This window comes from Fusarium flagelliforme (genome assembly GCF_020744385.1).
Source record: "Fusarium flagelliforme strain FIESC 12 MPI-CAGE-AA-0113 chromosome Unknown B0J16scaffold_4, whole genome shotgun sequence".
Taxonomy (NCBI): Eukaryota; Fungi; Ascomycota; class Sordariomycetes; order Hypocreales; family Nectriaceae; genus Fusarium; species Fusarium flagelliforme.
This window is the reverse complement of record NW_025763506.1, coordinates 1590680-1618416: the sequence shown is the minus strand read 5'-3', so window position 1 is coordinate 1618416 and position 27737 is coordinate 1590680. Positions and strand designations below refer to the sequence as shown.

Sequence of the window (27737 nt, the reverse complement as noted above, 5' to 3'; positions counted from 1 at the left end):
AACCGGTAATTTTGTCCGTACCCAGGTCTTTTATTCAGCAGAACCGTTAGAACAAGAGATAAAAAGACAATTTTCATTTCTCTGCTCAATAATCCAACCACTCCTAGAATTTCGCATCATTTCATTCTTCCTTCCACAAGATATATGAAATGGTGGTCGTCAAGCGCTTTCGAAGTGTATGGGGCGTTGAGTCCGGTGATGGTTTCAAGAACTGGATTTCTTGGTTCCCAGATCTCAAGAACCAAGGCCATGGTTCGTTATATCTCCTACCGACGACCAATATGGCACTGATTCATTGAAGCGGGCGTTGAGATTGATATCACGGACTTGGACGCCGAGCGCCTTCGGCAACTACGCCAGATACTGGACGATGTTGGGTTGGAAACTACAGTGTTGTAAGTTAACCCCAGACCCTTCTGTAGGCCACAATGTTGATGTTACTAGGATACACACCGCTTGGGCCGGCTATGTAGGCGCGCGGCCAAAACATCTCACGCCTGACATCCATCTCGACATCTATCGCCAAAACCTCGAACGAGCGAAGATACTTAAACCAGTCAAGATCAATGCTCAATCCGGAGGGTAAGTCTCACCACTATAATGAGGCCCCTCACTTACAGTCACAGAGATTACTGGAGCCTAGATGACTCTGTCTACTTCTACCAGAAGACCCTTAAGATTGATAAGGAGCTGGGTTTGGTCGGCCTTGTAAGCCACGAGACTCATCGCAACAGATCTCTTTACTCGCCATATGCCGCCAAGTATATCTTGCCCAAAGTCCCAGAGTACGTTTTCCATCAATACTGTCGGAGTTCTCTCCGCTGACACAATGTGCAAGGCTTCGAGTCACGGCGGATATCTCTCACTGGGTTGTTGTCTGCGAAAGGCTTCTAGATCTTGGGGAAGAAGACAAGGAAATTCTGGATCTATTAATTCCAAGGGTAGGGATTGAGTCCTCCTTGTAACGCTAGCTTACTTACTCAGACATAGGTCACACATATTCATGCACGTATCGGAACTACGCAGTCATCTCAGTGCCCCGAGCCTGAAGATAGCATCTTCAAAAAAGAGAGAGAATTCTTTGAGAGATTTTGGCTCCGCATTGTCCAGGCTAGAAGTCAAGACAGTGATGTCATTACCTTTGTACCAGAGTATGGGTAAGTCGAGGTGTTGCCGATTTGTTGTGTGTGGATATGTCAGTTAACAGTGGTAGTCCATTTCCTTACCATCCTTATGGAAGCATTAGGTCGCATGGAGAGGTGGCCGATAGTGAGGGCAAGAGATTGCAGGAGCTCTTCAAGGATAGCTTGTAAGGGCGGGTAGTTTCATTCATGACTTTAGACTTTAGGTTTAGACTCTGTTTTCCCATAGTACTGTAAAAACAAGTAAACAGCATCCACGCTTAAGCAAGCTCCGCCTCAATAACACTCTCCACTGACTGAAGTGGTCTCCAAATCTTTAAAACCTTCAACCCAACACTCTCAACTAACGTTCGCCACTCAATCTCCGTCCTCTCCTTGGCACCAAGGCAAGCCATCATGGTGATATCAGACGTTGTGACACGAGCAAGGGGCTTCACAGTACTGACCAAGCTCTCATGGATAAGAAGCTTGGAATAGCCAGGCTCCATGGCATTAGCAAGATGCTTCAGGATCTCTCGAGCCTGCTTGTCTTCCCAATCGTGCAAGACGTTATGCATAAAGTAAGCACGAGCGCCTTTGACGGGTTGAGGTGTGAAGAAGTCATGGGGATGAACAGAGATGGTGTCGGCAATGGTGAGCTCTTTCAGGATGTCAGGCAGGTCTTGCAAGACTAAGCTACCATGGGGAATATCGGGATGGCAAAGGTGGAACTTTGTCAAGTCATGTCCCTTGCTACCACCAACATCAACGACCAATGGCCGATCAGGCTTGGAGTCAGTGACCAGTGTCTCAGTGGGGTACACCTCAACCCATGGGGTAAGATTATGCTTGGAGTGACTCTCCATAGCATCATTGAACTCTCTTGCAGCAACAGGATCGGCACCAAGAGACTGGAACAGGTTCTCCTGCTTACCCTTCATGAACTGCCAGTTGCAGTCATTAGGGTCAGTGGGGTTCTTGTAGCCAGTCTTCTTAAGATAGAATGGCAGTGTCCTGAACATGGGAGCGTTAACAAAGTCATAGAGACCACCGTAAACGTTGGCCAGGGCTGGATCGGCAACTATGGCGTGCACCCAGGATGTAGGCTTATAGGTATCCTCAGCCGTCTCAATAACAAGATTCTGCCCAGAGATCTGTCGAATCATACGGCCTACCACACCATTAGCTCAAGACCCAGGATTTGAACAAAAGTAAGGCTTACGGATCAGCACTGGGTCAGTGTTTGTCATCTCAGCCAATTCAGCACAAGTCTTGTCCTGACCACCAGCCTCAAGCCACTTGTTAAAAACACCAGCATCGATCAAGGTTTTGGCACAAGCATTAGTGGCAGGATTCACCCAGCAGTGCTGCCAGACTGTATCCCATGGCTTCTGGACTTTGCTGGTAGCCAGGGCAAGGGCGTCGAGAGCACGCACGCGCTCAGCTTCATTGGCAAAGGAATTTGCGTCGAGGCCTTGAAGGGCCTGGATGAGATTGTCTGCAGATGCCATACTGGAAAAAAGGAATTATATGACAGGGGGAATATGCAGGACGGGAGGATGAGTGGGAAACACAGGTTATGGCGGATAATGAGTGATATGTACTGTACGTATATTAGACCAGACATGTCCTACGACACTAATTGGAACGGAAGACAGGAGAAAGACTTCCGAACCCTTGTAGAACTGTTCGCATTTCCAGGTCACTTCCGTTGAGTCGAGTCTGTGCCTCAAACGATCTCCGGTGAAGAAGAGCTAAAAGTTCGCCTCTAACGCGGACAAGGATAGCACTGTAAAACGGCCCTTAGAGGTCCAATTAGCGTGCTTATAGGCGATGCCCCTGTTTAGACCTTCCGAGAAAGCCGCTACATCCGCGCCCGTAGTTTCGGGGAAGATCGACGTCAGAGCGCTCAGACAGGTACAGAGTATCACCACGCATCTGTGCATTAAAACTGATAATTAACATTATTACATTACTTTATCTGTTCTGACATGCATAGACGAGATCAAATTGCAGAAAGAGATCTTTGTTTCAACTTGTTGGTTCGTAAACTTGTTGCGCCACTCTAATCGAGATCCACATCTAAACCAGGTCCTGAATCCTGAGGGAAATTTCGCGCGAGCTGCTTCAAAGGATTAAGATCCCTGGAGATCCCCTAAATCCTGCATGACCAAGAGAAAAATGGCACCACCATCCATGAACCAGCTTCCTAAGATGTTTCCGCTTGCATTTTTACCAGTCGGTTGGTTCAGGAACAGTCTTATCCCAGCGGCACGGTAAGGTAGAGTTACATTTTTATTCTGTAGGCTATATAATTCCAGCATTCTGGTCAGTATCCGCGGACATTCTCGTCTGGCTTCGCATGTGATACGCCAAACTCGACCGTCTTGTGGATTCCAGTGGCGTGTTTCAGGCCCACCACAAGCGGAATGTCGTCGACGCTGGACCCGATCCTGCTTGATCCATTCTCCACGTCGTCACCCTGTTGACCCCGTAGCTTGTCCCACCTCCCGCTCGATTGTCCGCTGTTGATCACCTTTTTGCTGCTGTCTGTCATACGGCTTGCGTTTGCGGTGGCTATCTTGCCCTTGACTTGGCGGAACAGAGGACCAAGTGTCGGCAAGGATGCGCAGATGAGAAGAATGCATCCTTCCCCTAGACCGAGGATGTCGAGGAAGGGAACAGGATCTGATGCTGTTAGTAGTTGCTAGTAGACTCCGTTATGGGAAGACTCACATGTTGGATTCTCGGCAAGTATCTTAAAGATCTCGCCAAAGATGGTCAGCTTATAGATGGACAAGATACAAGCCATGAAGCTCAATCCCAGCGCAATTGACACCAGAATCCTGTTCTTGAGCGGCATGTTGAGCTTCATGATGAAGGGAATCGGATACAAGGCGAAGAATCCATCGAGGAATGCAGAGTAAGCCGATGTAAAGTATCCCAAGTCAGACATGACCTGTACAGAAGCGCAAGTCCCGCCCTCAATACTCCTGTCCCAGCCAAACTCGACAGGATCACACTGCTTGTACCACCAGACCGACGTAGCCAAGATGCAAGCTTGTGAACTGAGCGCCAGGCCCCAGAAGAGTATTGTTGTCTTCAGTCCGTAGTCGAGAATGCGCTTCAGTGTAGCGATGATGGCGAACTTGGGTAATGAGAACGTCCATATCAGAACCGAGCTGATGATGACGTTCCACTTTAGTGCGTCGGGGACGAGAGCGGCGTCGATGTCTTCTAGCTTTCGGCCGAGACCGTAATGCGTGCCTATTGTGATCATGATGCATGTAATGAGCATGACAACGATACAAAATGCCGTTATGAAGTCGTCCCATCCAAGACCACCACCCATATTGCCTTGCCCGAAGAACTGGCGAGTGATGAGTCTGAGCGCGACCACCACTACACAGGTTAGCGGCCGTTGCTGGTAAGTTTGGGGTTATCAGAATGTACCTGTCGTTACAGCAAACATGGACCAACATGCCTTGTCGGCAATGACGCCGAAGTCGTCAACATCCCACAAACTCATTTTGTATGTTTCGGGGTTCTAGTAAACATACATAACCAACAAACCAGAGCACCGGGACAAGCTGCATATATACACTGATCAACCAACAACAGAGAATCCCGGGGGAGGAGTAAGGATCTGCAAAGGGTTGTCCGTTGAGACGGGATGCATGGAACCTGGTTCCTGGTGTCTCACGTCATGGGCTGAAGAATTTCATGGTGTGCAACTCCACTTCGTTCGAATCCTTCGATTCAGACTTCAGTTGGGAATCCTACTGTTGGTTCGTGAGCCCTATGGGATGATTTGGGATTGGGGTCTTTTATTGTGTGTTCAACTGAAACATGCTTTAGTTTGTTAGCTATCTATTTGTTCATGGCCATCTTGATACTGAGCAAGGACAGCCATGATAACGTGCGGTGATACGCAAGTCGCATCTTGAAAAATCACGAGACACCTCAGGCATGTGCAATAGGTACTGCACCGGAATACGAACACACTAGAGCCAAGCCAAACACGACAATACAAGACGGGTCTCAGGGAAAATTTCGAGCCGCAAAGTACTTGTCTCGATTCAGCAGGTTCATGTAAAAAGAAAAAAGGAAAGGATCATGCACTTAAGCCGCACAAAGTCGCTTCCTCAGTCGTCAACCTCGGCATCAATTAATTGCGAGACATCACCATCTCGTTTGCTAGCGTATAAAAATCCAAGTCGACAGCGGCACAGTAGAAGCTGCAATCATATCATGCAGAATCCCAGTGTGCCAAGATCAACTAAAGCTTCCACCCTGGTCCTGCCGGCAGCGGGTGCCTCATTTCCGCCACGATGGAATGGTTGTTGGTCGTTAGCTGACGGGACGGGCGGTTGAGCTAACAGCCTGGACTAACGGCCGCGGGAGTGTGAAAATGAGCAAGTTAGATGTTTACGATTGGCCAATGAAGTTTCTTGACGCTGGAGCGGATATTAACTGCATTGTTCGACCTCTAAAGTGGAAACATCTGGCCTAGAAAGGCGCTGCAGACGAACGAGGTCCGTGTCATGACTTTAACATCGACCAACACTGCCAGTAAGTAAATAGAGCTTGTGCATGTGGGAACGGAAAGTAAAAAAGATAGAAAGATGCCAGACTGACAAAAACAAACTCCCCCGGGAAGGCTCGAACTTCCGATCTCCCGATTGTCTATGAATAACAGTCGGACGCTTTAGCCAACTAAGCCACAGGGGAATGGTGTTGGTTGTTAGTGCGATTCCAAACTAGACACTATAGCTTTATTCCTGATTGATTAACGCAGCGCACCCTATTGCCGATACCAAGTCGCTGTTGAACTGACAATCATACGCATGATCGTTAAAGACCTCGTGCAACACTGAAAGGAATCATAATATTTCCTATATATGTGATAATTCTATCAACCAAGATAATAATTCGCGGCAATAGCACCAACACAGACCGGCGCAAACACCCAGTGCGTCCACTCTCCATGTCCGATAACCGATTTGGCCACATAACCATCAGTCAGACACATTGCCAGTGCTCCCATGTAGCCAAGGTTGACCATCGCCGGGTCTTTGGTAAGGCAGAGATTGCTAAAGAGAAAGGTGATGACGACATTTCTGATGCCATAGATTCGCGCAAGGCCACTCGTGAGCTTCCGCGCTTGAGGCTCAGAAGGGATGGTGAATTTAATCTGTTGCAGTGTAGCTTCGGGGCGGATGAGGAGGTTGAGACCGATAATACCGGGGAAAAGGGCCATGACCTGGTTGCTGCGGAAGAGGAGGTTGTCGTACATCTTGATGGTCTAGAGAAGAACTCTTTCGGTGATGACTGAAGGTTGCCGATATCAATTGAGATTCGTGTTTTATCGCGAGTTGCTTAGAGAGTGGAGAGAAACTTTTTAAATGAGGAAGAATATAAGTCTGAGTCTGGACATCATCCAAAGTCAGACGTAAGCCTAGTTATATATTTACTCTTCGTGATCCTTTGATCCTTCACCGTTGTGGCTCTCGGACTTGTCAGATCGCTTAACTCCAGCTACCATGATTGGCCTGCCCGCTTTCCAAAGTGCCACAATGATAAGCGCCAAGATCCAAGGATAATGAGCCTGGTGTCACGAAATAATATTCGGATAGCCCTAAGTCGCTGTTACCGCAAGTGACAGGGTCTCTGTTTTCGGGTACTTGGCCGAGCGGTCTATTTTTACACCTAGTATCAAATGGGATTTGTTAAGGTTCTGAAGTCGCGCTGTTGGTGATAACGTCCGTGGCTGTGGACCGCTCAGGTATATAGGACCACACAATTATCGTATTTTATTATTATACTTCTAACTAATTAAATCAATGTATTATCCATAGTACCTATCTATTTATGCGTATCCAATGTCGTTCATTTTAAGCTCTCTTAACACCGCTCCCTCTCGGCACTCTAAACATCCAATACAACCCCAACGCTCCAAGGATATTCACAACAACATAAACCCAAAGCAACCCAAAATGCCACCACCGATCACCATAGTCAATGTTGAACCTGGCCAGGAATTGCTCCGTAGAAGCCAGCGAACAATATTCGCAAACATCAGTGGAAGAACGATCAACTAGGTATCCGCCAGCTGCGTTGACAAAAGGACCCATGAAATCGTTGCAGGTCATGTTCATGCCGCCGGGGACTTGCATTTGGAGGATTTCGTTGTTGGCGCATACGACTTCGGAGCCGTAAACTGCGACGGACATTATACCGCCGACTATGTATGTTGCTGGCGAGACATAGTACATGAAGGTCCAGAAGGTAGGAATGTCGTTATAAATGACACCGACGCTGTGAATAGTTAGTGAATAAGGGTAGAATGGCAGAGGTACGAAGAGACTTACCCGCAGAAGGCGATGCATAGCATCCAAAGTAAAGTTGCAAGAACACCAGCCTCTTCACCGGTACCGATGCATACGATAGCGAAATGTGAAAAGGTACTTGTGAAGAGCATGAACATCCACAGGAACAGAAACACGAGGAAGCCTCGAATCTGTTGATCATCGGACGTGGTGTTCTGCACGAAACCGACAGGATAGTACCAGCAGAAGTAGATGATGACGGACATGAAGGTGTTCCAGGCTGCTTCTACCAAGATGTTGGACAGGATATAAGCTGTATATAATTAGTCAAGTGTTTCATGGCGTTGGTGCCAAAGACTTACTGTTCCAGCGGTAGATCTTGGACGGTCTCTCGCGAACCTCATACAGAGATCGCTGCGGAACGAACATTGGCATGATTTGATTGCTGATACTCTGGAAAAGAACCATGTACATGAAAATAGCATAAAGCTGATTCTGTAATCCTTGGATGGTGTTCTTGGCATCAAAGGTGAAACCGATGTAGAGGGACTATCCGCCGTTAGTTATTGCATATTCTTTGAAGGGTTGTAAGACATACCGATAGAACGATCAAGACTATCTTGGACCAGATGTAATTGGGAGAACGCCAGAAATGCTTCCAAACACGTTTCAAAACCTCACGGAACTGCGTCCAGAATGAAGCTACGAACTCCTGATGTTGCGATGCATCTGCGTTGTCGAAGGCGCTAGTACCTGTGGCCTGTGTAGATGGAAGAGAGTTAAGTCGCTGAAGCTCCTTCTTGACGTCTTGAAATTCCGGGGAGCTTCTCCAGATTTGGTGCCAGTCGATGTTCTCGACGTCCTCATCGTGGGAAGGTTGGATGATGTTGAGCATGTACTCCGCAGGATTGGCGTCAGAGGGGCAGGGAGGAGCGCCGTTGCGTTCAAAGTAGTTGAGAAGGGTCTTTGACTGCTCGCCGAGATCTAGAAACCGTCAGTCGTGGCTTTTCACATATGGTTGGGATAGACTTACCACCAAAATACACTGTCTTACCGCCAGGAGCAAGCAACAAGAGTCGATCAAAACGCTGGAACAACATAGCAGAGGGCTGATGAATAGTGCACAACACAGCCTGCCCACTAGCTGTAAGCTTCTCAATCAAATCACAAATTGCCCATGAAGTCTGCGAATCAAGTCCCGAAGTCGGCTCATCTAGAAATACCAGCAACTGCGGTCTAGCAGCAAGTTCCACGCCAATCGTCAATCGTTTCCTCTGCTCAACGTTCAAACCCTCACCAGGTACACCAATAACTGCATCTGAGAATTCTTGCATGTCTAACATGTCTATGACGTGCTCTACATAATCGAGCTTTTCTTGGCGAGGAATTTCGGAGGATTGGCGGAGGAGGGCGCTGAATTCGAGGGCTTCACGGACGGTTTGGGTGTTGAGGTGGAGGTCTTGCTGTTGAACGTAGCCGACGCGGTGTTGGAATGAGGCGTCGGTGGATTGACCGTCAATGTGAGTGTTGCCGCTGACGATACCCATTGTTACGCGTGTAGCGAGAACGTCGAGGAGGGTTGTTTTGCCTGCACCGGATACACCCTGAACAGTCAGTACTCAATCGTCCATAAATCGACCTCGCGATAAGACTTACCATCAAAGCGGTTGATAAGCCAGGCTTGACCCAGCCATCAACTTTATCCAACAGACGTCGGTCTTTACCCTTGATCTGGATATCATAGCAGAGATCTTCCCAATGAAAAACAGATGCACCAGCAGTAAGTCCACTGGTAGCGTTATTAGTACCCTTCTCAGCAACGACAGGTCGGTCAGTAGCTTGAGCTTCAACATCCGTGCCATCCTTCTTCTCGAAGCTGGGTGGCATGCGCCCCTTTCGGAAAACGAGAATCTCGCCCTTGCTCCTGGGAGGTTTTGCGTGCTCAGCTGCAAAGATGTAGAAGACCAAGAAGCCAGCGATGAACCCGAGGAGAATGCCAATGTTTCTATACATGATTAGTCAGATCTTCCACAAGTTCTTAAAGGATTACTCACCGCCATTTGTGAGCGTTATAGTATTTGTATGACAGGTTTATGTACCTATCGCCATCGACTCTGGAGGTTCCAGGCAGTGCACCAACGACAGAGCAAATGGTCGAATTAGCCGGCAGGTTATCATAACCAGGGCCTTGAGGAACCATGGTTGCACAGTCAAACTCCCGATTATGAAATTCATTCGCCATCAGCGCCTCAAAAGCATAGGCAAGAGGATTGATGTAGTTCATCCATCGCGACCATCCAAGCATGTAATCCGTAGGCATGGTAAAGCCAGTATAGATCATCAGTCCCAGACTCAGAATTGAGACAGGAACCATGGCTTGATGAATCGTTCGCGTCACGCATGCGAGAGTGCGGTAGATACATGACATGACCAGCGTCGTGAGATAAGAGGTGAGACAGAAGAAGAAGAAGCTGCCTGGTTCACGGCGGAGGTTGGCCATGAAGTACATGATTAGGTTGAAGATGATCATGTTCACGGTCTTATAAGGAAGATCGATGATGTAACTGGCGATGGCCTGAGCGGATTGGTGGTAGAAGGCATAGCGATTGTGCTTCTCGACAACAGGCCGTTCAGCGTAGACAGTAAGTACCTGTTACGTCAGTATAGGTACAGAACAGGTTATAGGCAAGACATACCTCAAGCTGACTGGCAAAGGCATTGAACAGTAAAGCAAAAAAGATTAAACCACCACGGTAATAGAAGCTTGACGAGTCATCAGGAAGATTGAAGAACATACTCCCCAAGACCAGCGCCATTATCAGATTGAAAACCAAAGAAGCAATAGTAAATCCCGGGTCGGCAAGTAATCGTCGCCATCCTCGCCAAAGCGTAAGCTTCACCTGAGCAAGATACGATATCGTGTACGGCGACTTGCTGCGCTGGCCCTTGAACTGCTCTGCTCGGCGAGACTCCTTGTACTCAGCCAGACGTTCAGTAGGAGGATGATTCTGCTCGTACGTTTCCAATTCGCGGACGAGAGCCTTGCGGTGGGAACTGGCTTGCCAGCGCTCAGCGAAGTCGGAGGGGGTTCGGGGGGCGGTGTGTTCGAAGCCGGGCTTTACGCGTCGTTCTTGGGGACTGGTCATTGACGTGAGGAAATCGGGTGTTGTTTGACGATCAGGGCCTTGGCTATGTCAGCTTCCATCATGTCACACCCAATGGTTCGACTTACATTCGAAGCCCAAGTTCTCAAAGTAAGCCTTGGCTTCGTGAATCCGACCAAAGAATATTTGCTTCCCTTCATACAACACCGTCACACGATCGAATAACTACATCGAGTTAGCTTCTCCGTCTCTGCATAGCATGTCTCACATGATGGTGAGACCGAGTCAAAATTCGGTGCTTACCTCGTAAGCTGACTGCGGCGCCTGATAGATTGCCACCGCAGCAGCAACCCCCACAAGATCAGCCTGAAGGCGCAAGTTCCGACAAAAGTTGATCGCATTTCCGCTATCCAGCCCACGTGTGGTGTTGTCCCAACATTGAAGCTTGGCTCCGGTGAGAGCAGCTTCTGCGATACTAACGCGCTTTCGTTCTCCGCCACTCACGCCGCGGACGAAGTCATCTCCTACACGGGTATCGACGGTGTGGGAGATTCCGAAGATTGACATCATAACGTCTCGCATCATGGTATCCGCTTGAGAGCGGGTGACGCCGCCCGGGACGTGACGAAGGGAGTGGGCGCTCGAGGCGAAAGAGAGGGTTTCGCCGACTGTCAGATGGGCGAGATGGCAGTCGATCTCGGCGTTATAGAGGACGTCGCCTCTGAAGGAGGAGCGCATGTGGTTTTCGTCGATGCCTGACTGTGTTAGTAAACGTCTGTGAGGTGAAAGACTAGTTTACCTCTGAAATTCATGTAAGAATCGGATCCGACTTCGAGACCGGCTGTTTCTCCAGCGATAGTCTTGAGAAGTGTCGAACAACCTGATCCAGGAGGACCAAGCACTAGCAGCAGCTCTCCCTGCTCGATGACACCCTCAAAATTGCGAAGAATGTCAACCTTTTTCTTCTTCCTTCCTCCCAGAAGACCAAGAACATATGAAACAGCATCCACAGGATAGTCCACAAAGGTCTTTTGATGCGAGGCTCCAGTACCCCAACCGTAGACGTTCAAATCCTTGAAGGCAACGCCTAGACTTCGCGTTGGAGCTGAGCCCTCCTCCGACTCGACGAGTTTGACGAATGCCTTTACCCATGATCGTGGATCGAAGTTGGTTGAGTTGGGGTCTAGTTTCGAACCGGGTTGTGGCGAGAAAGCCTGCAATTCTGCTCCGGCTGTTGTCGATACTCGTGAAAGTTGTCGCGCGAGTTCTCCGATCTCTTGATTGATATTTTTCGTGGACTTTGCGTGAGTTTCGTTGTCGTGCTCGTCTTTGACACTGTTGGCAGTTGAGGCTGAACCCAAGTCGGGCGATAAGGCCCTGCTCGTGGCAGCTGTTGTGGCAGCTGTCATCTTGGCGACTTCCCACTAAACCGATTAAGGGAAGATTGAATGGCACTTGAGATCGATTACCACCGTCCAGAATTCAGTTTACCTATATATAACTTGAACTCTACCAATGCCTCATGGCGTCTGCGGAGTTTGGAACAACGACAGGTGGTGGGATTAGAGTTGACCAGGAGGCGGACTTTCTCCCATAATCCGGGGCAATAGATTGTAGATAAAACCCCATCGGAAACCCGCGGAGGACATCAGTCCATCCGACTTTTGATACATTTTTTTCTCTTCTCTTTGCATGTAACCGGAGCCGGGGTTTATCATTGGGTAAGAATAGGGACCCGCGGAGGTCCGACCCAAAGATGGGTGAGATTTGATCTGACATTCTCGCTTATGAACAGCTCCCCCGTTTGGGAATCGTCTTGCAGGGGTTCGGAGCTTTTTAGGCCCAACGGTTTTTTACCTTCACTTTGGATGAGAAATGTTACTGGCTACGAAAAGTCTTATGCCAATCTTTATCCAGTTAATTCGACCCCAATGTCGCTACAATTGACTGTCCTGATCTTATCTCGCCTGCATCGCCAATCTCAATAAACCAATGCAATGCCACGTTCTCCTGCACCTTCACCGTTTGGTTGCTGCAACACCGGCGACGCCGTAAGGCCCAGACATTAAAACATTTGCCTATTGGCATTCACTCTATTTGTTGGTTGCAGAGGTACACGTTTGTGTTTGTGTTTGTTGACGCTCTTCTCAGCTGCCAAGGTGTTCTGGGCTTGAAGTTGATGACATCCATGTCAGCCACACTCTGCGATGCTTGGACAATAAACGGTTTTTTGGCGGGAAAACGGTTAATGAATTGGGCCGATTTGAACTTGTCGGAGTATCATTGCGCCGTTCGATTTTTGATGTGCGATAAGGACAGGTAGATAACGTTAGTGCTCCGATAACACAGCCACTAACATTACCCTGGATGACGGTGTGAGGGTTTTCTTAAAGCGTGACGGACATTGGACGACGCCAATAGAATGGTTCTAGACAATATTAACTTAAATTAATGAGATATAGGTATATAAGAGCTAAGTTGAGAAGGCGGTTGCTGCACAGAATAGTGCTAGCTTCCGTAGTTTTGATCGTTCAAATTGCGTGCTGAATACACTCATACCATAACGAAAGCCAAAGAAATCAACAAAGTGATTTTACACTGCACACAGCTGCTGCCAGACTCAAAGATGCAGACAATGATAAAGGCAGTAAAAAGGTCTCTTCTTCATACTTTACATTATTTAGGGCCATGTACAGCTGTCGCACACTGTAAACGTCGACTTAACTTATGTTACTTGATTCATGAATGCTATTGGTCAGAATGATCATTCCAATCTCCACCACTGCGCAGGCGTGGCGTCACTCCAGGCTGTCTTCTCCTATGATCTATCAGTCAATATTGAGGGACTTTTGGTACCGGAGTCTAACAAGCATTGGCGACTGAGATCAGTCAAAAAGCATGATGGGTGATCTACAGTCTAACGCAGTATTGCCCCCTCGCTGCACTGTATGTGAGTTCCCTGACTGGAACAAGAAAATTACCGGCAAAGCGGGACCTGGCGAAATTAGTCCTAGCGAACGTATGATTGAGAAGTACGAAAGTCTTCAAAGTTCAATCCAATCGAATTGCCCTGGCTGCATCCTTCTTCACGAGGCGTGGGCCTACTGTATTCCCGACGAGCGGACTCGTTCTGGGGCATGGATGACTTTCAATGTTGATACAACCAAGATGTATTTCCATCTTTTCCACGAAGGCGTGCATGATATAGATATTTTTACTCTTCCAGGTACATTCTATCATCCATAAGTCGGTTTAGGCATTATTTCTAACAATCTCAGATCAACCTCGCCTCAAGCATATCTCTTGCTCTTCTCTGATTCCTTCTGATACACGACTCGAAGGCAATCTGTCTCGCATTCGACTCTGGATAGAAGCATGTGAGAAGTCACACAAAAAGTGTTCTGAAGCAACAGACTTCACCCCACTGCGTCTGCTGGACCTGCAAACAGGTAGCGAAGCATGGGTGCAGCTCGTTTCTGTTGTTGATGTTCGTTACGCGTGCTTAAGCCACTGCTGGGGCAGCACCCGATCGAAGCACTTAACAAGACGGGATAATTTAAAACACAATGAAAAGGGAATCCCCCTACCCGAGTTACCGAAAACGTTCCAGGATGCCGTGGAAATCACCAGGGCCCTTGGAATTCGCTATTTATGGATCGACACTTTCTGCATTATTCAGGATGACGAGAAGGACTGGGAGACTCAGGCCTCACTTATGGCAGCAACTTATGAGAATGCATACATCACCCTGGCAGCGGGAGCAAGCGATGGCGATGACGGAGGATTCTTCAGAGAGGCCTGTGACAGGCACACAAAGCCCTATAAGTTCCACTTAAATGTCGATGGTATCACCCATGAAGTCTATATGCGGTATGTGGTTTCTCACGCAAGTATTGGGTGGCCAAGCGGAGAAACATTCCCGCTGATGACTCGTGCTTGGACCTTGCAAGAACGACAACTAGCAAGAAGATTTTTATGCTTTGGACAGAACGAGATTTTCTGGGAATGCCAAGAAGATGTCGCTTGCAGTTGTACCATGGCAGACGGCCCTTTCAATTCCAGGGAGGATCCCGATATTATGCCACCAAAGTTGCCTGGATGCGAGCCGTTGAAGTATCAGTGCTCGAGATTGAACGATTTGTCTTCGAATGACATTGCATCTTTGTGGAGAGAGCTGGTGACAGACTACTCTACACGAAATCTGACAAAGCCAAGTGATAAGTTACCTGCTCTTGCAGGACTCGCCAACATATTCCAGGTACTTTTTTCATAAATGCCAATATTTTCAAGGAGGTCCCACTAACTAATTCAGCGGGTAATAGGCTCGTCCTATTTAGCTGGGCTTTGGCTCAAGAATCTGAGGAAGGACTTGGCTTGGCGCGGTTATGGCGATGCAGAGTCCCTCGGTCGCGTGCGAAAAGGCCCGTCCTGGACATGGGCAGCAGCCGGCGACTTACGAATTGAGTGGTCGCCGCTTGACTTGCACTCAACATTTCAAGTGGAAGGCACATCTTTTCATGGGGACATTCAGGCATTCAACCCAGATTCAGATGTCGAGGGCCGCCATCTACGTATCTCTGGGAACATACTACCTGTTTCCATCCGAACTTATACTGAGCGTGAAAGTTATGAGGAGGCCTTTCCCTTGGCGCGGCATTGTCAAGTAGTGGAATGGAGTCGGCGTCACTCCCAGCACAGCCAACTAATAGTGCAGCGGAACGGATCTCTTGTTAGTCCTGCCAAACATGATCCAAGAGACAAATCCAAGGAGGTAGGCGATGGTCGGAGCTCCTACATGCATGGGGCGTTCTTCGCCGACTACCGCTTCTGGGAAACAGATGAAGAGTTACGAGAGTTATTGCAGCACACATACTTCCTTTTACTCGGCATTGAACCAGATACCGATCCGTTTTGGATTGCTGGCATGGTGTTGAAACCACGCCTACGCACGTGGGCTGAGTCAGAAGGCTGGTATGAGCGAATCGGTTGGCTTCGATACTGTACTCTGAATTCAGTAAAAGAGACGGATTGGGTGCCTCAAGGAACTGCAGTGACATTGAAGCTCGTTTGATACAGGGATTTTGTCTTATGGTAGATACATTTGAGCTGGGATTCGGGTTTAATGCGAATCATGAACGAGCTATCGCCCGCTTTCTGAACACCTCGGCATCTACCCCAACACCTATCTCGCTCTTACCATGCATCTCGCCCTTTTTGTATGTGAAACTATTGAAACCAACACCGCGAACTATTGAAGTCTGGACCGAGACCATGCTAGAACGAGACTTCAGCTGCGGAAGGGACCAATGAACGGTGGAGTTAAAGTGGACCTAGACGTTCTAGGTCCTGTTAACGGCTCGTACCGCAGATTCAGCTAACATCAACCCCTACAATATTGGCTTTGGGGGCGGATTATAGCTTCTAGAATGGCTTCTCCTCACCATAAGCCATGGGAACCTTCTTGCCGATAGTCGGTGTTGAGGAAAACCATATATACAAGATACTAGACCCTACTCTTGTAATCCTCGTTCATCTTCATTCTTCATCTCTTCATCGCAAACATGACTCAGACACGCACCTACGATAAGAACTTTATCTCCCGTCCTACACAGGCTTCTAAGCCAAAAAGAATCATCATCTGTTGTGATGGAACATGGCAATCTTCCACCACAATTGATCCCAAAAAGGGCTGCCCCTCCAATGTCACTCGTATTAGCCGTGTTCTTGCAAAAGCTGGCCTTGATCACGAAGGCAATGAGAGGCAGCAGCTGGTATACTACGACGCTGGTGTAGGCACAGGTGATATCACCAAGGTTGAAGCTAACCGACAAGGTATGACATCTTCCTTCTAACTTCACCAAGTAGATACTAACTATAACAGGTTCACAGGGCCTCGGTCTCCTCGAGAATGTACTTGAGGCCTACAATTTTATCGTCTCCAACTACAACCCTGGTGACGAGCTCTACTTCTTCGGCTTCTCACGCGGTGCCTTCACTGTTCGCTCAACAGCCGGTCTGGTACAAGAAGTCGGTATCGTCAAGTCGCACTTGATGGCTCACTTCCTCGAACATTACGGAAACTTCATCCGTGGAGAAGACTTTAGCAAGTCATTTTCTCAAACTGAGCATTGGACCAAGTTCTTGGCCCACAGTCCCTCGGCAGTAGCCTGTCCTGGAAAAGACACTGTGATCCAGGTAATCGGTGTGTGGGACACTGTCGGCGCTCTTGGAATCCCTGATATGGGCCACTGGATCACTATTGATAACTCTCGATTTCGCAAAGCGTACCAATTCCACGACACAGACCTAAGTGCCAGTAAGTACCTAGCAGAACCCTGCCCCTTAACATTAACTGACGGGATATTGCAGATGTAAAGCATGCATACCATGCCCTGGCTCTGGATGAACAGCGGGGTCCTTTTTCTCCTTGTTTATGGTGCGTTAAGCCAGACAACAAGACCACGAAGCTTGTTCAGTGCTGGTTTCCCGGCGCCCATATCAATGTCGGTGGAGGTAGTTCTGACAACGCTCTCACGGACGAGGAGAAGAAGGACAAGAAGCAGCCTAAGGGAGACAACGAAAGACTCTCCAGTGTTGCATACGCTTGGATGCTCGACCGTATCCGCCCACATCTTGCCTTGGATGAAGACGCTCTTCAGATGCAATTGGCAGACATTGATGGTGTCATCCAAAGTCCTGACGACCCCAAATTGAAGGCCTGGGAGAAGCAGGATTGGCTTATTGGTAAGATTGACGACAGCTACACTGCCGAGTACAAGGCCATGGGCAGTGCTGTGATTCGCACACCGATGGACTACTACAAGCGCGAAGAAGGCTATACTGTCGAACGTGTTCATCCATCAGTTTTCTTCAGACAGAAGTACCACAAAGATCTGAACGAGACTCTCAAGAAGAAAATCGAGGTATATGAACCTCTGGCTATGCAAGGTTGGAAACGCGAGTATGAGTCCGATGGGCTTGGAAAAGACATGAAGCCACGAAAGGGCTGGACTTGGACCAAGTATAAGAAGGGCACTGTTACACCTGAGAACAAGAAGACGATGATCGAGAAGAGGATGTGGGAGTTTGAGATTGGTAATCTGCCAGATGAGACGAGTGTTGAGAGGTGGTTGATCAAGAAGTCGTGGAATGTTGAGTCTTATTTCAAGGCAATTGAGGAGGGTTGGTAGTGAGAGTATATATCTCATCACATATACATATTCAATCCATTCGTTACAGTCATCCCCAGATCTAGACCGATGACCTTTCCATCATCCCCAGAGCACTTCCATGCCCAATGATGGAACCGGCGGTACGAGCGACGTATCCGAATATTCTAGACTCGGCCTATCTCTACCTGGACAAATCAGAAGAGAGCATTCGCTGAGATTATCCTATCACCTTCCAGGAAGAGAGAAGGATTGCGGGGCTCCTGCACGATAAGCGTTTAGATAAGATAAACCTTGTAGGGCTGATTCTAAAAATGGACCCCAAGGGGAAGGAAGACCTCACGATGGAGGCTAATAAATAGGTAGAGTCGGCCCCCAAGTGTAATTCTCTCCTGATGAAATCATTGTCATATATCTTTGCCATATACTATAAGCTCAAGCTGTCATGGAGTCTCAGCAAGGTCTGCCTGGAAAGGGAGCTACCTACCCCAAACAACACCGTCGAAACTATCCACGTTCCAAGGATGGGTGCCTCCCTTGTCGTGCAAAACGAAAGAAATGTGACAAGGCAAAGCCTTATTGCAACGCCTGTGTTCGGTCTACGCAAGCATGCGTCTGGCCCGGCGACGACACGAAGGAGTCGCAAAGTGACTCGAATTCATCTCCGACTGCCCCTACATCTGAACAGACAGACATAAGAGCCATTAAATCAGAGGGAAAACGTCCTACAGTCAGCGAGTCAGACCAAGCACTAACCGATCTCAACTTTGCTATGGTATCACTGGTATGTCTCCTATTCGGGCAAGCTACGATCCTTCAAATCACAAGGTTGATCATTCATCATGTAGTCAACTTCCTCAGATACACAAATCTTTCGAAGATTCCTCTTTGATTGGACTACCCCGGCAGATGCGTCTGAAGTATATAGTCTGTCATGGTTTGCCCATCTTCCTAACATCTATGCAAAGGCCAGCGTGGACAGTCTTGTGCATAGATCTTTCAAGGCCTTGGCCAACGCAAGCTACGGGCAGCGGTTCAATTCGTCCGAAGCATTAACTAATGCCAACAAGTGGTACGGAAAGGCAATCCAGATGCTGAAAGCCCAGGTACTTTCAATCAAGGATTCTTCGTCATATTGCGATGTCATGACCGCAATCGTTTTGCTAGGGATCTATGAGGCAAGTATAACGGTGTGCTTGGAGAAATGCTTGCTGATTGGTGATAGGGTTTGATCATGGAATCTATGGCGCTGGAAGGCTCATGGGTATCGCATACAAGTGGTGGTGCTGCATTATTGAGCATACGTGGACAAGACAAGATTATGAAATCTCCAGAAGAGTTTGAAGTTTCGGCAGTGTCCTTCCAGCAAATGGTATGGCCCGAAGGCATAAGACGTCGAGAGAGTAAAGCTAATTCTGTGGAAGATATATAGCAGCTTTCTGACCGGCGTAGCTCCGTCTGTGTCGTGGTCATCGGTCAACGAGCTGGGTCTACCTGACGTGCCGTACTTCTATGAACATACCGAGCACATGTACCAAGCTGCATGTCTCTTTGCAGAATGGAGAACCGCATTACTTAACCATGAATCAGATGATGACTTGAAACATCTATTCAACATCGCAAACCGGGCTTTGGCACTGGACAAGCGGTATGAAGAGTGGGCACACAGTCTTCCCTCGTCGTCAGCATACACCCCCAAATCACTATCAGTTGAATCTCAACCTGAGTGGCTGCAACCTCTACTCAACGGTCCATGGAAACCACTCAACACACATACATACCCGTCACTTATGATACAGGTTCTTTGGCGGTTCTACTGGATGGTTCGCGCCATCATGAACCAAGCACTCTTGTTCACGAACGGCATCTTCGGGCAACGTCAAGTAAAAGCCAACCCCATCTTCCCTCATCGGGCCAACATCGAGTCTAATATTCTATCTTTCACCGACCTTTTATGCGAGTCTTGCCTATCAACTCTCGTCAATGTTACTAAGCGGGTCCCTAATCATATGGGAGCGGAAGCTGTCCCAAGTCTTTGGGGGTATCTTATCCTTCATGTGTTGCCTACTATTGGCCTATGTCTTGAGCAAGTTGTTCTTCCTGACATTGACCTCTCTGGGAGAAGAGAGTGGGCTGCCAAGCTGAGACACTTTCTAAGAGTCAATCTTGGTATCGCAAAAGGTGCTACTGCCATACCCCCTTCTCATGTTGGAAAGATTCCAATTCAAACTTGGGGCCTTCCCCATAAACTTCCTGATAGCGCCAAATAGGTTACGAGTATCCTTTACAAACAGACACTCGATTTGCGCGGAGGTTTGCTTATGAAGATAGCCATCAATGAACAGGTTGATGCAGGAAGACGCGCCTGACGTTGAACTCGGTTCAAGCAATTGACTAAAATATATGCATATCATCATAATATCCACTGTGGGATGTGTTGGAAGTATTTCAGCAGTTGGAATGCCATGTTTCCGTAAGCGGGGATCAAATCGGTAGTCTCATTTGCACCGGTTCTCGGGCCGAGAGTGCCATCATTGGTTGGAGTCGAAGTCAAGCTGTTATTACATGAGGTTAATCCTCCGAAATAGCTGTAGACTGTATGAAGAGGGCACAGTCTCTCAGATTTCTGATAAATTCCTACGTGAAGGCAATTCGAGAACCATCTCTCATGTTTATTTGAAAGGTCGAATTTATACATTAGTAAGTTGAAATGTTGAGCCGGCGGACTAAGGCGGAGATCATCGGAGGTGCTTGAGGGGAACGCTAATTCACGATGTGCTTTGCTTACGCGCATAACGTTATTTTTTAACTTCAAAACTACAGTCTCTCTACCTACCTTCATTCAAATCTTCCTTCAATTGCTGGAGAAATTGCCCTTTTGAGTCTCATTATACCATGACTGTGTTACGCTGGGGTATGCTCGGCACGAGCTTCATCTCCGATGTCGTAGCTAGATCAATCACAAACAGCCCAAACTCCACCATCGCCGCAGTCTTCGGTCGAAACGAAGAGCGTCTGGCGACCTTCGCCGACAAGCACAGCATTGCTGAGCGATATACATCAATCGACGATCTTCTTGACAAGGCTTCAATTGACGTTGTCTACGTCGGGTTACCAAACCACATGCACACCCCCGCAGTTCTAGCGGCAGCAAAGAGAGGAAAAGCAATTCTCTCTGAAAAGTCCCTGGCGACGACAATGGAGGATGCGCAAGCTATTGAGAAAGCCGTCAGAGACGCAAATGTCTTTTTCTTGGAGGGACTCATGTACCTTACGCATCCTGTGATAAAGAAATTGCAGGAGTTGCTTCTTGACGGGCGCATTGGTACAGTTCGAGGTGTCTCAGGATATTACTCTGCAAATATCTGGAAGAAGGCCAACCCTCTCAGTATGGGTACTATCTACAACCTGGGTTGCTATCCGGTCTCGCTACTCCATATTGTGATCGAGACGGCTTTCGGAAGCGGCGCGTTCGCAGCGCGTCAATTACACGGGTTCGGCAACATCTCAACCGAGGGTAGCGTTCATGTTCGCGATGCCTCTCTGACGGTGCGCTTCGACAACGGCGTGCTAGCAAGCTTGCAATCGACAGACAGCTATGGCAACGACTTCTCGTTTTCAATTCTTGGTGATAAGGGACGGATCAGATTTGTCACGAATCCGTGGTTGCCAATTGCCGGAAATAATATCATCGAGCTCAAGACTTATGGGGGTGATACTGAGCAGATCCTCGTACCGGCTGAGCTGGATGCCTTCGGCCATCAGGTTAAGAAAGTGGAGGATTGCTTGAGTCGAGGTGTCAAAGAAGCCGAGCGTCCTTCGCCTAATGTTGCCAAGAGTGTTGAAATAATGGGGCTTTTGACGGAGTGGGAGGCTCTCATTCAGAATCAACATAAATGATAGCAAAAGGTCGCTGCTATGATAAATCTTTCAGTCTACCCTGAACACTGCTATCGCGATGTATTTTTGTTTACCTTTGCTCTTACCTCCGCATTTATGGAGTCAAGCATCGGGGCATCGAGGGACAGAACAGTGAGATGTGACGAACAATTGAAAGAAGCAATTCGGAACATTCGATAAGTCAAACAAATACTCGTATTGGTTCGATCTACCGATATTTCCGCGGCAGATAAATTGCAAGGGGACCGACACGATACTCGAAAGAGTGAGGCTTGAGAGATCCTAGTGACGTGTTCCCTGCCCGAGTTTCATCGCGTCTCCATCTTTGTTGGTCAATATATACGCGTATAGAATAGACCTGCCATTTCCGTCCAAACATACAGCCGCAAAACAACACCATGAAAGCCACGGATCTTATACAACCATTTAAAAAGCTTTTGATACATCATGTGTACAATTACTCCTGATCATCATCTCGTATCAAATCTCCTATTGCCGTCCCGTCCCTATAGTTCGGAGCCGTTGATTGACTAACGGACAAGGATTGCCCAATTCGGCACGGACCCGTAAACTCCGCTCAATCGCAATTCTTCCGTGGCGCGCTTACGGGGACAACTTAGCTCGATACAGCAGGACCCTGTCGCATGTAAATTTAACAGCGGTAAGGACTGCCAAGATGAACTCCCGTTTCAGTACTTGATGAAACTAGGCTCGTAGATTAAGGACTCGGGGCAAATGCCGACGACCAAAGAAACCAACAGTATAAAGATAATGTCACATCGCTGATTTTTGTTTCAATTGAAGATCTGTTGATGAGCAACTCACACTCTCATTCTCAAGCAGATCTGTTTCATTCGACATCATGTGGAAACTCGTCGTCAGCGGTATGCTGGCTATGGCTTCGGCCGTCAGCGCTGCTTATCCCAACCCCGGTCCCGTCAACGGCGCTACCCGCGTCCACGATCCCACTGTTGTCAAGACGCCTCAGGGAGGATACTTGATGGCTCACACCGGAGACTATGTCACGCTTAAGACTTCCTCCGACCGCACCGCCTGGAGGGAAGCTGGCGCTGCTTTCCCCAACGGAGCGCCATGGACGACTCAGTACACCAAGGGCGAGAAGAACCTCTGGGCCCCCGATATCTCCTACCACAACGGCCAGTACTACATGTACTACTCTGCCTCATCTTTCGGTCAACGCACCTCTGCCATCTTCCTCGCCACTAGCAAGACTGGTGCTTCAGGCTCTTGGACCAACCAGGGCGTTGTCGTTGAGTCCAACAACAACAACGACTACAACGCCATCGACGGTAACCTCCTCGTTGACAGCGATGGCAAGTGGTGGCTCTCCTTCGGATCTTTCTGGTCCGGCATCAAGCTGATCCAGCTTGACCCCAAGACTGGTAAGCGTACCGGCAACCAGATCTACAACCTCGCCAAGCGTGACGCCTCTGTCGAAGGTGCCGTCGAGGCTCCCTTCATCACCAAGAAGGGCAACTTTTACTACCTCTGGGTCTCTTTCGACAAGTGCTGCAAGGGTGCCGCCAGCACCTACCGTGTCATGGTCGGTCGTTCCAACAGCATCACCGGTCCTTACGTCGACAAGGCTGGCAAGCAGATGATGCAGGGTGGCGGTACTGAGATCATGGCTAGCCACGGCAACATCCACGGTCCTGGTCACAATGCTGTCTTCACTGACAACGATGCCGATGTGCTTGTCTACCACTACTACGACAACGCTGGAACTGCTCTACTCGGTATCAACCTTCTTCGATACGACAATGGCTGGCCTGTTGCTTACTAGACGGCATAAGTGCCGTTCTTGAGCTTTTGATGTGGCTGGACTGCTTTTGAGTTGTGAGCTGGATGCTCGTTCCTGTATATGGATTGGAACCCGTAAATACTTCAATTTTAACCTACATATTTCGACATGAATAACATGCGCAACAAGTTATTGCCACCTGTCCTACCACCTTTCTTTTCTGTGACCAAACACATGTTCATGCAGATCCGCACCTTGCCGTACGATCCATTGATGTCAGGTACTGAGAATAAGCTCACATGCATTCCCCAGAACTAACCTCCACTACCCCAGATTCGTCCTCCGGTGCATCCAATGCCGAGGCATCGTTCCACTCCAGGATCTAACCTTGGAATTGAACGTCACGCGGAAGGTTGCGAGGTCGTATCGGAAATTAATACGAAGTCGTTTGTATCTGCAACGATTCGAGCGCTTAAAGGTTGCCCTGCACCCCGCAACGCCGATCACCCCAGATTTGAACGCGGGGGGAACAAAACCTACGTTGCGCGCGAATAGAATGCAAGCACAAAAAAAGTCAATTGAACAGACTTCGGTCCGAAACGGTCCGTGGAACGGGAAGGAAGTGACGATCTTCCAAAACAGTCACACTGGGCCTTCGTCATATACAAGTATACACAGAAAATAGATATATAACTAAGTGCCATTTGCTGAAGTAGAGTTATGATGAGGTTGTGGACTCACTAATAAGCCTTTCACCATGCGTCTTCTCTCTCTTCCAAGTCATGCCCTCGTGGCTCTTCTTACTCTTAGTTCAGCTTCAGCACGAGTCTTGTCAAAGCGAGATAGCCCTGTCTTAGCAGGACTCTGGGCTGATCCTAACATTGCTGTTGTCAACAACACATATTATCTCTTTGTCACCACTGACGGCTTCGAGGGCTGGGGCGGCAATGAGTTCTACTGGTGGAAGTCTCCAGACTTGGTGTCCTGGACAAAGAGCGAGAAGCCATTCCTTGTCCTCGACGGCGAGAATGGAAATGTTCCTTGGGCGACCGGCAACGCTTGGGCGCCTGGCTTTGCTGAGCGCGATGGTAAATTTTACTTTTACCACAGTGGCAACAACCCGTCTGTCAAAGAAGGCCACAAGAGCATCGGCGTTGCTGTCGCTGATCATCCAGAGGGACCCTGGAAGGCTCAGTCAAAGCCTATGATTAAGGGAACTTCAGATGAACCCATTGTCAGCAACCAGGCCATCGACCCAGCAGCCTTCCAAGACCCCGAAAGTGGGAAGTGGTACTTGTACTGGGGCAACGGCGTGCCCATCGTCGCAGAGCTCAACGACGATATGGTCTCTCTTAAGTCCGGAACATGGAGTCGCATCGCCGGCCTCGAGGACTTCCGCGAAGGCCTTTTTGTCAATTATCGTGACGGAACATACCACATGACCTATTCCATCGACGACACGGGTTCTGAGAACTACCGCGTTGGCTATGCGACAGCTGACAACCCCATCGGACCTTGGACTTATCGAGGTGTCATTCTGAAGAAGGACGAGTCGAAGGGTATCTTGGGGACGGGACATAACTCAGTATTGAACATTCCAGGTACAGATGAATGGTATATTGCGTACCATAGATTCCGTATCCCAGATGGTGGTGGCTTTAGACGCGAAACTACAATTGATGTCTTGCCAATTGATGCGGATACTGGTCTGTTTGCGGAGGTTACGCCGACTCTGGAAAGCGTTAAGCCTAGACCTTTGCCATAAGGCTGAGTCGAATAAACTTTTTTATGACTTTCTTCAGAAGGTTCCGAAGACTGTAGACTCTATTGAGTGATAGGTGAAATGCAATGTATTCACAAATAGCCGGTGATTTTGTGCATAAGCTCGGCTTATTGCAGTTGAGCCGAGAGTTGTCTGACGCTAGGCGAAGCTGCCTTGGGCTTGCGGCATTTTTATCTTATCAACGTGTGTGACTTTTATAGCCGCAAGGACAACTTGCATCCAGTTTATCGCAACAAACTTTGAAGCATGGGTCTATGCGATCTTTGCAGCAATATCCCCTGGGAGACTCTTCCACCCGTACCGATCGATGTTCAAACATGGGACATCGGGGACGGGGACATCCATGAATTTATCTTCTGGCAAAGCGATCAGCAAGGTTATTCACATCATCAAAGCGTCGAAGCGCTTAGATCCTCTGGAATCGAGCTGCACTGCGGGCTTTGTTATCTGATCTATAAGCAGGTAGAGCGCTGTAGGACGAAGCTTTGTAGAGCAAGACTGGAAGACCTCAAGTCTAGCTATGAAGCGCCGAACAAACTCAAGTTCGGCTGGCCACTGTGGAACTTCTGGCTTACCAAGCGCCCCAATGGATATGGCTTTTGGGCATTCAGTCCGACAGATTCCCGATTTGGCGATGCAGCGATGTTGGTAGCAGCCATTGCTTTGTGCGTCAGAGATGGTGAGTCTATTTAGGCTCCCTACATGAGCCCTGCACAGGATGAGAATGGCTGACTGTTTCTAGATGACCCTCTTGCAAATATCATACCCGGCAGACCAGTTGAGCTCCATTGTGGCTCGGCAACCGCGATGTTGCGGGTGAGCAGGTGGCTTAATCAATGTGTCGAACACCAGTGCTGTCCAGGAGACTCCCGCTTACCAACAAGGGTTATTGATGTTGGCAAGGACAATGCCAGTCTTGATGTAAGGCTTAGGGAGACGAGTGATGTTGAAACTGGGAAATATATAGCGTTGAGGTACAAGTGACCTAACTCCAGGATCTCTGAAATTATGTCTTTACTAACCTTCCATATAGCTATTGTTGGGGGATATCTCCACAGTTCATCACCACCAAAGCTACGCTTGAGGACCGAAAGTCCAAAATTGCCATAACCGACTTGCCCAAAACACACCAGGATGCCATAATGCTGACAAGATACCTCGGCGTCAGATATTTATGGATAGATAGCATGTGCATCTGTCAAGACGACTACGAGGACTGGGAGCGAGAAGCAGCCCGTATGCTCTCTGTATACGCCAACGCCTACCTTACAGTCATAGCATCAAAGGCTGACGATAGTAGCGTGGGACTTTTCAGCGAGTTACCGTTCAAAGAATACTTCGAATTTGAGTACACTTCTAGTGGCATAGATGGACACGTTCTTGCACACTCGGCTCCATTGGAAGAATGCGAATCGACTCTGTACATTTCCCTGCCTGACGAGCCAGTTTCCCAAAGGGGCTGGGCTTTCCAGGAACGTGTGTTGTCACATCGCTCACTGATTTATACCAAGGATCAAATGGCATTTGAATGCGCCAAGGGGTTTCGCACGGAGGATGGCTGGATATCTGAGGAGCGATACCATACCATCACTCAGACAGAAATCAGCCGTGAGATGGAAGGAGAATGGACAAACACAGACAGGATAATGTATAGAGACGAACGTGAAATGTTGTTAGGGTCGTGGTACTCGCTAATCAGCTTATACGGCATACGAGAGCTGACGAAGGCCTCTGATAAGCTCCCAGCTATGTCTGGCCTTGCTAGTATCTGGTCAAAGCTCCTGGATGACGACTATGTTGCTGGCCATTGGCGTTCGTCCCTTGTCTATCAACTGCCATGGAACCCTAGGTACTGCAGACGGGTGAAAGAGTATAGAGCACCATCCTGGTCGTGGGCATCAGTTGACGGGGCCCCAACGCTTCGGATCCGACATAGCTGTGATATCCTGGCCGATATACTCGATATCAACATTAAACTCAATGGATCCAATCTTTATGGTGAGATTACAGAAGGCAAGCTTGTTATTCGAGCGCCCATGCAACAGCTTGATGTATCCACCCATAACTGTGATCATGAACAACCGCGGCTCAGCTTTCAAGGTCAGCCGATATTACATACACCAGCCATGGATACGGATTTGACATATGAACATGACTTTGATAAGCTTCCCCGGGATATTCGAGAGGAAGAAAAGAGGTTCTTGCAAAGTTTGGGAGGGGCTGAGCTTTATGCTCTGATCTTACTATGTGGAACACTGCCTGGACAGAAGACAGTCTTCTATGAGGCCTTGCTGGTTGCAAAAGACAAAGGAAGCGAGGTATTTACAAGGAAGGGGATTCTTACTTTGAATGATGGAATGATGGGATGGAAACCCGAGGAGCAGGCGAAAGATGAATGCCCCACCATCACGCTTGTATGACATCAGTCATTTGACTTGATAGATTTAGCTATATGCGTATGCACATACACTATCTCTCACCTTCCACGGCATGAACCTGACAGGGGAATTATTGACTGCAGACACAAGCTGTCATCAACGTTCTTCCTTATCCTCAGACTCGTCACGAG

At 48.4% G+C, this 27737-nt stretch overlaps 12 protein-coding genes and 1 non-coding gene across 13 annotated transcripts; 8 read left to right on the top strand and 5 right to left on the bottom strand.

Moving 5' to 3' along the window:
- Window positions 1-149: 149 nt before the first annotated feature.
- Window positions 150-1313, top strand: B0J16DRAFT_398898 (uncharacterized protein; the record flags this gene model as incomplete). Its single annotated transcript, XM_046132423.1, has 7 exons — window positions 150-252; window positions 302-395; window positions 445-582; window positions 627-785; window positions 839-941; window positions 991-1157; window positions 1214-1313. 7 exons carry the CDS (start codon window positions 150-152, stop codon window positions 1311-1313), a joined length of 864 nt encoding a protein of 287 aa, XP_045982802.1.
- On the bottom strand, window positions 1286-2734 carry B0J16DRAFT_304487 (O-methyltransferase-domain-containing protein). Its single transcript, XM_046124725.1, has 2 exons — window positions 2344-2734; window positions 1286-2292 (listed from the first exon to the last, which is right to left on the bottom strand). The coding sequence occupies exons 1-2, from the start codon at window positions 2630-2632 to the stop codon at window positions 1403-1405; spliced, it is 1179 nt and encodes a 392-aa protein (XP_045982801.1). The 5' UTR covers window positions 2633-2734; the 3' UTR covers window positions 1286-1402.
- A 370-nt stretch (window positions 2735-3104) lies between these two features.
- On the bottom strand, window positions 3105-4986 carry B0J16DRAFT_340977 (uncharacterized protein). Its single transcript, XM_046127774.1, has 3 exons — window positions 4575-4986; window positions 3858-4523; window positions 3105-3809 (listed from the first exon to the last, which is right to left on the bottom strand). Exons 1-3 carry the CDS (start codon window positions 4648-4650, stop codon window positions 3451-3453), a joined length of 1101 nt encoding a protein of 366 aa, XP_045982800.1. The 5' UTR covers window positions 4651-4986; the 3' UTR covers window positions 3105-3450.
- A 782-nt stretch (window positions 4987-5768) lies between these two features.
- B0J16DRAFT_t133 lies at window positions 5769-5852 on the bottom strand. The gene has a single exon. It is a non-coding gene; the product is annotated as a tRNA-Asn (tRNA).
- Window positions 5789-6601, bottom strand: B0J16DRAFT_340974 (uncharacterized protein). The gene has a single exon (XM_046127773.1). The coding sequence runs from the start codon at window positions 6415-6417 to the stop codon at window positions 6037-6039; it is 381 nt and encodes a 126-aa protein (XP_045982799.1). The 5' UTR covers window positions 6418-6601; the 3' UTR covers window positions 5789-6036.
- A 337-nt stretch (window positions 6602-6938) lies between these two features.
- B0J16DRAFT_304483 (ABC-2 type transporter-domain-containing protein) lies at window positions 6939-12110 on the bottom strand. Its single transcript, XM_046124724.1, has 11 exons — window positions 11354-12110; window positions 10858-11309; window positions 10683-10779; window positions 10147-10634; window positions 9505-10100; window positions 9107-9455; window positions 8484-9054; window positions 8049-8434; window positions 7813-7999; window positions 7493-7763; window positions 6939-7439 (listed from the first exon to the last, which is right to left on the bottom strand). Exons 1-11 carry the CDS (start codon window positions 11961-11963, stop codon window positions 7016-7018), a joined length of 4431 nt encoding a protein of 1476 aa, XP_045982798.1. The 5' UTR covers window positions 11964-12110; the 3' UTR covers window positions 6939-7015.
- A 1286-nt stretch (window positions 12111-13396) lies between these two features.
- Window positions 13397-15939, top strand: B0J16DRAFT_286748 (heterokaryon incompatibility protein-domain-containing protein). The gene is made up of 3 exons (XM_046124118.1): window positions 13397-13780; window positions 13833-14812; window positions 14867-15939. The coding sequence occupies exons 1-3, from the start codon at window positions 13453-13455 to the stop codon at window positions 15623-15625; spliced, it is 2067 nt and encodes a 688-aa protein (XP_045982797.1). The 5' UTR covers window positions 13397-13452; the 3' UTR covers window positions 15626-15939.
- A 55-nt stretch (window positions 15940-15994) lies between these two features.
- B0J16DRAFT_414546 (uncharacterized protein) lies at window positions 15995-17810 on the top strand. Its single transcript, XM_046133462.1, has 3 exons — window positions 15995-16386; window positions 16436-16870; window positions 16924-17810. Exons 1-3 carry the CDS (start codon window positions 16116-16118, stop codon window positions 17742-17744), a joined length of 1527 nt encoding a protein of 508 aa, XP_045982796.1. The 5' UTR covers window positions 15995-16115; the 3' UTR covers window positions 17745-17810.
- Window positions 17811-18168: 358 nt separating this feature from the next.
- B0J16DRAFT_362681 (uncharacterized protein) lies at window positions 18169-19993 on the top strand (the record flags this gene model as incomplete). The annotated part of the gene is made up of 4 exons (XM_046129828.1): window positions 18169-18507; window positions 18572-18901; window positions 18949-19095; window positions 19148-19993. The coding sequence occupies 4 exons, from the start codon at window positions 18169-18171 to the stop codon at window positions 19991-19993; spliced, it is 1662 nt and encodes a 553-aa protein (XP_045982795.1).
- A 492-nt stretch (window positions 19994-20485) lies between these two features.
- Window positions 20486-22065, top strand: B0J16DRAFT_304477 (uncharacterized protein). The gene has a single exon (XM_046124723.1). It carries the CDS (start codon window positions 20619-20621, stop codon window positions 21621-21623), a length of 1005 nt encoding a protein of 334 aa, XP_045982794.1. The 5' UTR covers window positions 20486-20618; the 3' UTR covers window positions 21624-22065.
- A 297-nt stretch (window positions 22066-22362) lies between these two features.
- Window positions 22363-23577, top strand: B0J16DRAFT_340966 (glycosyl hydrolase). The gene has a single exon (XM_046127772.1). The coding sequence runs from the start codon at window positions 22486-22488 to the stop codon at window positions 23425-23427; it is 942 nt and encodes a 313-aa protein (XP_045982793.1). The 5' UTR covers window positions 22363-22485; the 3' UTR covers window positions 23428-23577.
- Window positions 23578-24132: 555 nt separating this feature from the next.
- B0J16DRAFT_414542 (glycosyl hydrolase) lies at window positions 24133-25197 on the top strand. Its single transcript, XM_046133461.1, has one exon. The coding sequence runs from the start codon at window positions 24143-24145 to the stop codon at window positions 25148-25150; it is 1008 nt and encodes a 335-aa protein (XP_045982792.1). The 5' UTR covers window positions 24133-24142; the 3' UTR covers window positions 25151-25197.
- A 162-nt stretch (window positions 25198-25359) lies between these two features.
- Window positions 25360-27669, top strand: B0J16DRAFT_340965 (heterokaryon incompatibility protein-domain-containing protein). The gene is made up of 3 exons (XM_046127771.1): window positions 25360-25847; window positions 25911-26142; window positions 26202-27669. Exons 1-3 carry the CDS (start codon window positions 25415-25417, stop codon window positions 27586-27588), a joined length of 2052 nt encoding a protein of 683 aa, XP_045982791.1. The 5' UTR covers window positions 25360-25414; the 3' UTR covers window positions 27589-27669.
- The last annotated feature ends 68 nt before the right edge of the window (window positions 27670-27737 follow it).

Bases quoted from the DNA above. Each gene is read 5' to 3' on its own strand.
- B0J16DRAFT_304487 (XM_046124725.1), bottom strand. From the start codon at position 2,632: ATGGCATCTGCAGACAATCTCATCCAGGCCCTTCAAGGCCTCGACGCA. The intron at 2,293-2,343 runs GTAAGCCTTACT...ATGGTGTGGTAG, and splicing joins CACTGACCCAGTGCTGATCC to GCCGTATGATTCGACAGATC.
- B0J16DRAFT_340977 (XM_046127774.1), bottom strand. From the start codon at position 4,650: ATGAGTTTGTGGGATGTTGACGACTTCGGCGTCATTGCCGACAAGGCA. The intron at 4,524-4,574 runs GTACATTCTGAT...TAACCTGTGTAG, and splicing joins CATGTTTGCTGTAACGACAG to TGGTGGTCGCGCTCAGACTC. The intron at 3,810-3,857 runs GTGAGTCTTCCC...TAACAGCATCAG, and splicing joins ACTTGCCGAGAATCCAACAT to ATCCTGTTCCCTTCCTCGAC.
- B0J16DRAFT_340974 (XM_046127773.1), bottom strand. From the start codon at position 6,417: ATGTACGACAACCTCCTCTTCCGCAGCAACCAGGTCATGGCCCTTTTC.
- B0J16DRAFT_304483 (XM_046124724.1), bottom strand. From the start codon at position 11,963: ATGACAGCTGCCACAACAGCTGCCACGAGCAGGGCCTTATCGCCCGAC. The intron at 8,000-8,048 runs GTATGTCTTACA...AACGGCGGATAG, and splicing joins TAGTCTTGATCGTTCTATCG to TCCCTCTACATCGGTTTCAC. The intron at 7,764-7,812 runs GTAAGTCTTTGG...AATTATATACAG, and splicing joins CAAGATCTACCGCTGGAACA to CTTATATCCTGTCCAACATC.
- B0J16DRAFT_286748 (XM_046124118.1), top strand. From the start codon at position 13,453: ATGATGGGTGATCTACAGTCTAACGCAGTATTGCCCCCTCGCTGCACT. The intron at 13,781-13,832 runs GTACATTCTATC...TAACAATCTCAG, and splicing joins AGATATTTTTACTCTTCCAG to ATCAACCTCGCCTCAAGCAT. The intron at 14,813-14,866 runs GTACTTTTTTCA...TAACTAATTCAG, and splicing joins GACTCGCCAACATATTCCAG to CGGGTAATAGGCTCGTCCTA.
- B0J16DRAFT_414546 (XM_046133462.1), top strand. From the start codon at position 16,116: ATGACTCAGACACGCACCTACGATAAGAACTTTATCTCCCGTCCTACA. The intron at 16,387-16,435 runs GTATGACATCTT...TAACTATAACAG, and splicing joins GGTTGAAGCTAACCGACAAG to GTTCACAGGGCCTCGGTCTC. The intron at 16,871-16,923 runs GTAAGTACCTAG...GGGATATTGCAG, and splicing joins CGACACAGACCTAAGTGCCA to ATGTAAAGCATGCATACCAT.
- B0J16DRAFT_304477 (XM_046124723.1), top strand. From the start codon at position 20,619: ATGACTGTGTTACGCTGGGGTATGCTCGGCACGAGCTTCATCTCCGAT.
- B0J16DRAFT_340966 (XM_046127772.1), top strand. From the start codon at position 22,486: ATGTGGAAACTCGTCGTCAGCGGTATGCTGGCTATGGCTTCGGCCGTC.
- B0J16DRAFT_414542 (XM_046133461.1), top strand. From the start codon at position 24,143: ATGCGTCTTCTCTCTCTTCCAAGTCATGCCCTCGTGGCTCTTCTTACT.
- B0J16DRAFT_340965 (XM_046127771.1), top strand. From the start codon at position 25,415: ATGGGTCTATGCGATCTTTGCAGCAATATCCCCTGGGAGACTCTTCCA. The intron at 25,848-25,910 runs GTGAGTCTATTT...GACTGTTTCTAG, and splicing joins TGCTTTGTGCGTCAGAGATG to ATGACCCTCTTGCAAATATC. The intron at 26,143-26,201 runs GTACAAGTGACC...CCTTCCATATAG, and splicing joins GGGAAATATATAGCGTTGAG to CTATTGTTGGGGGATATCTC.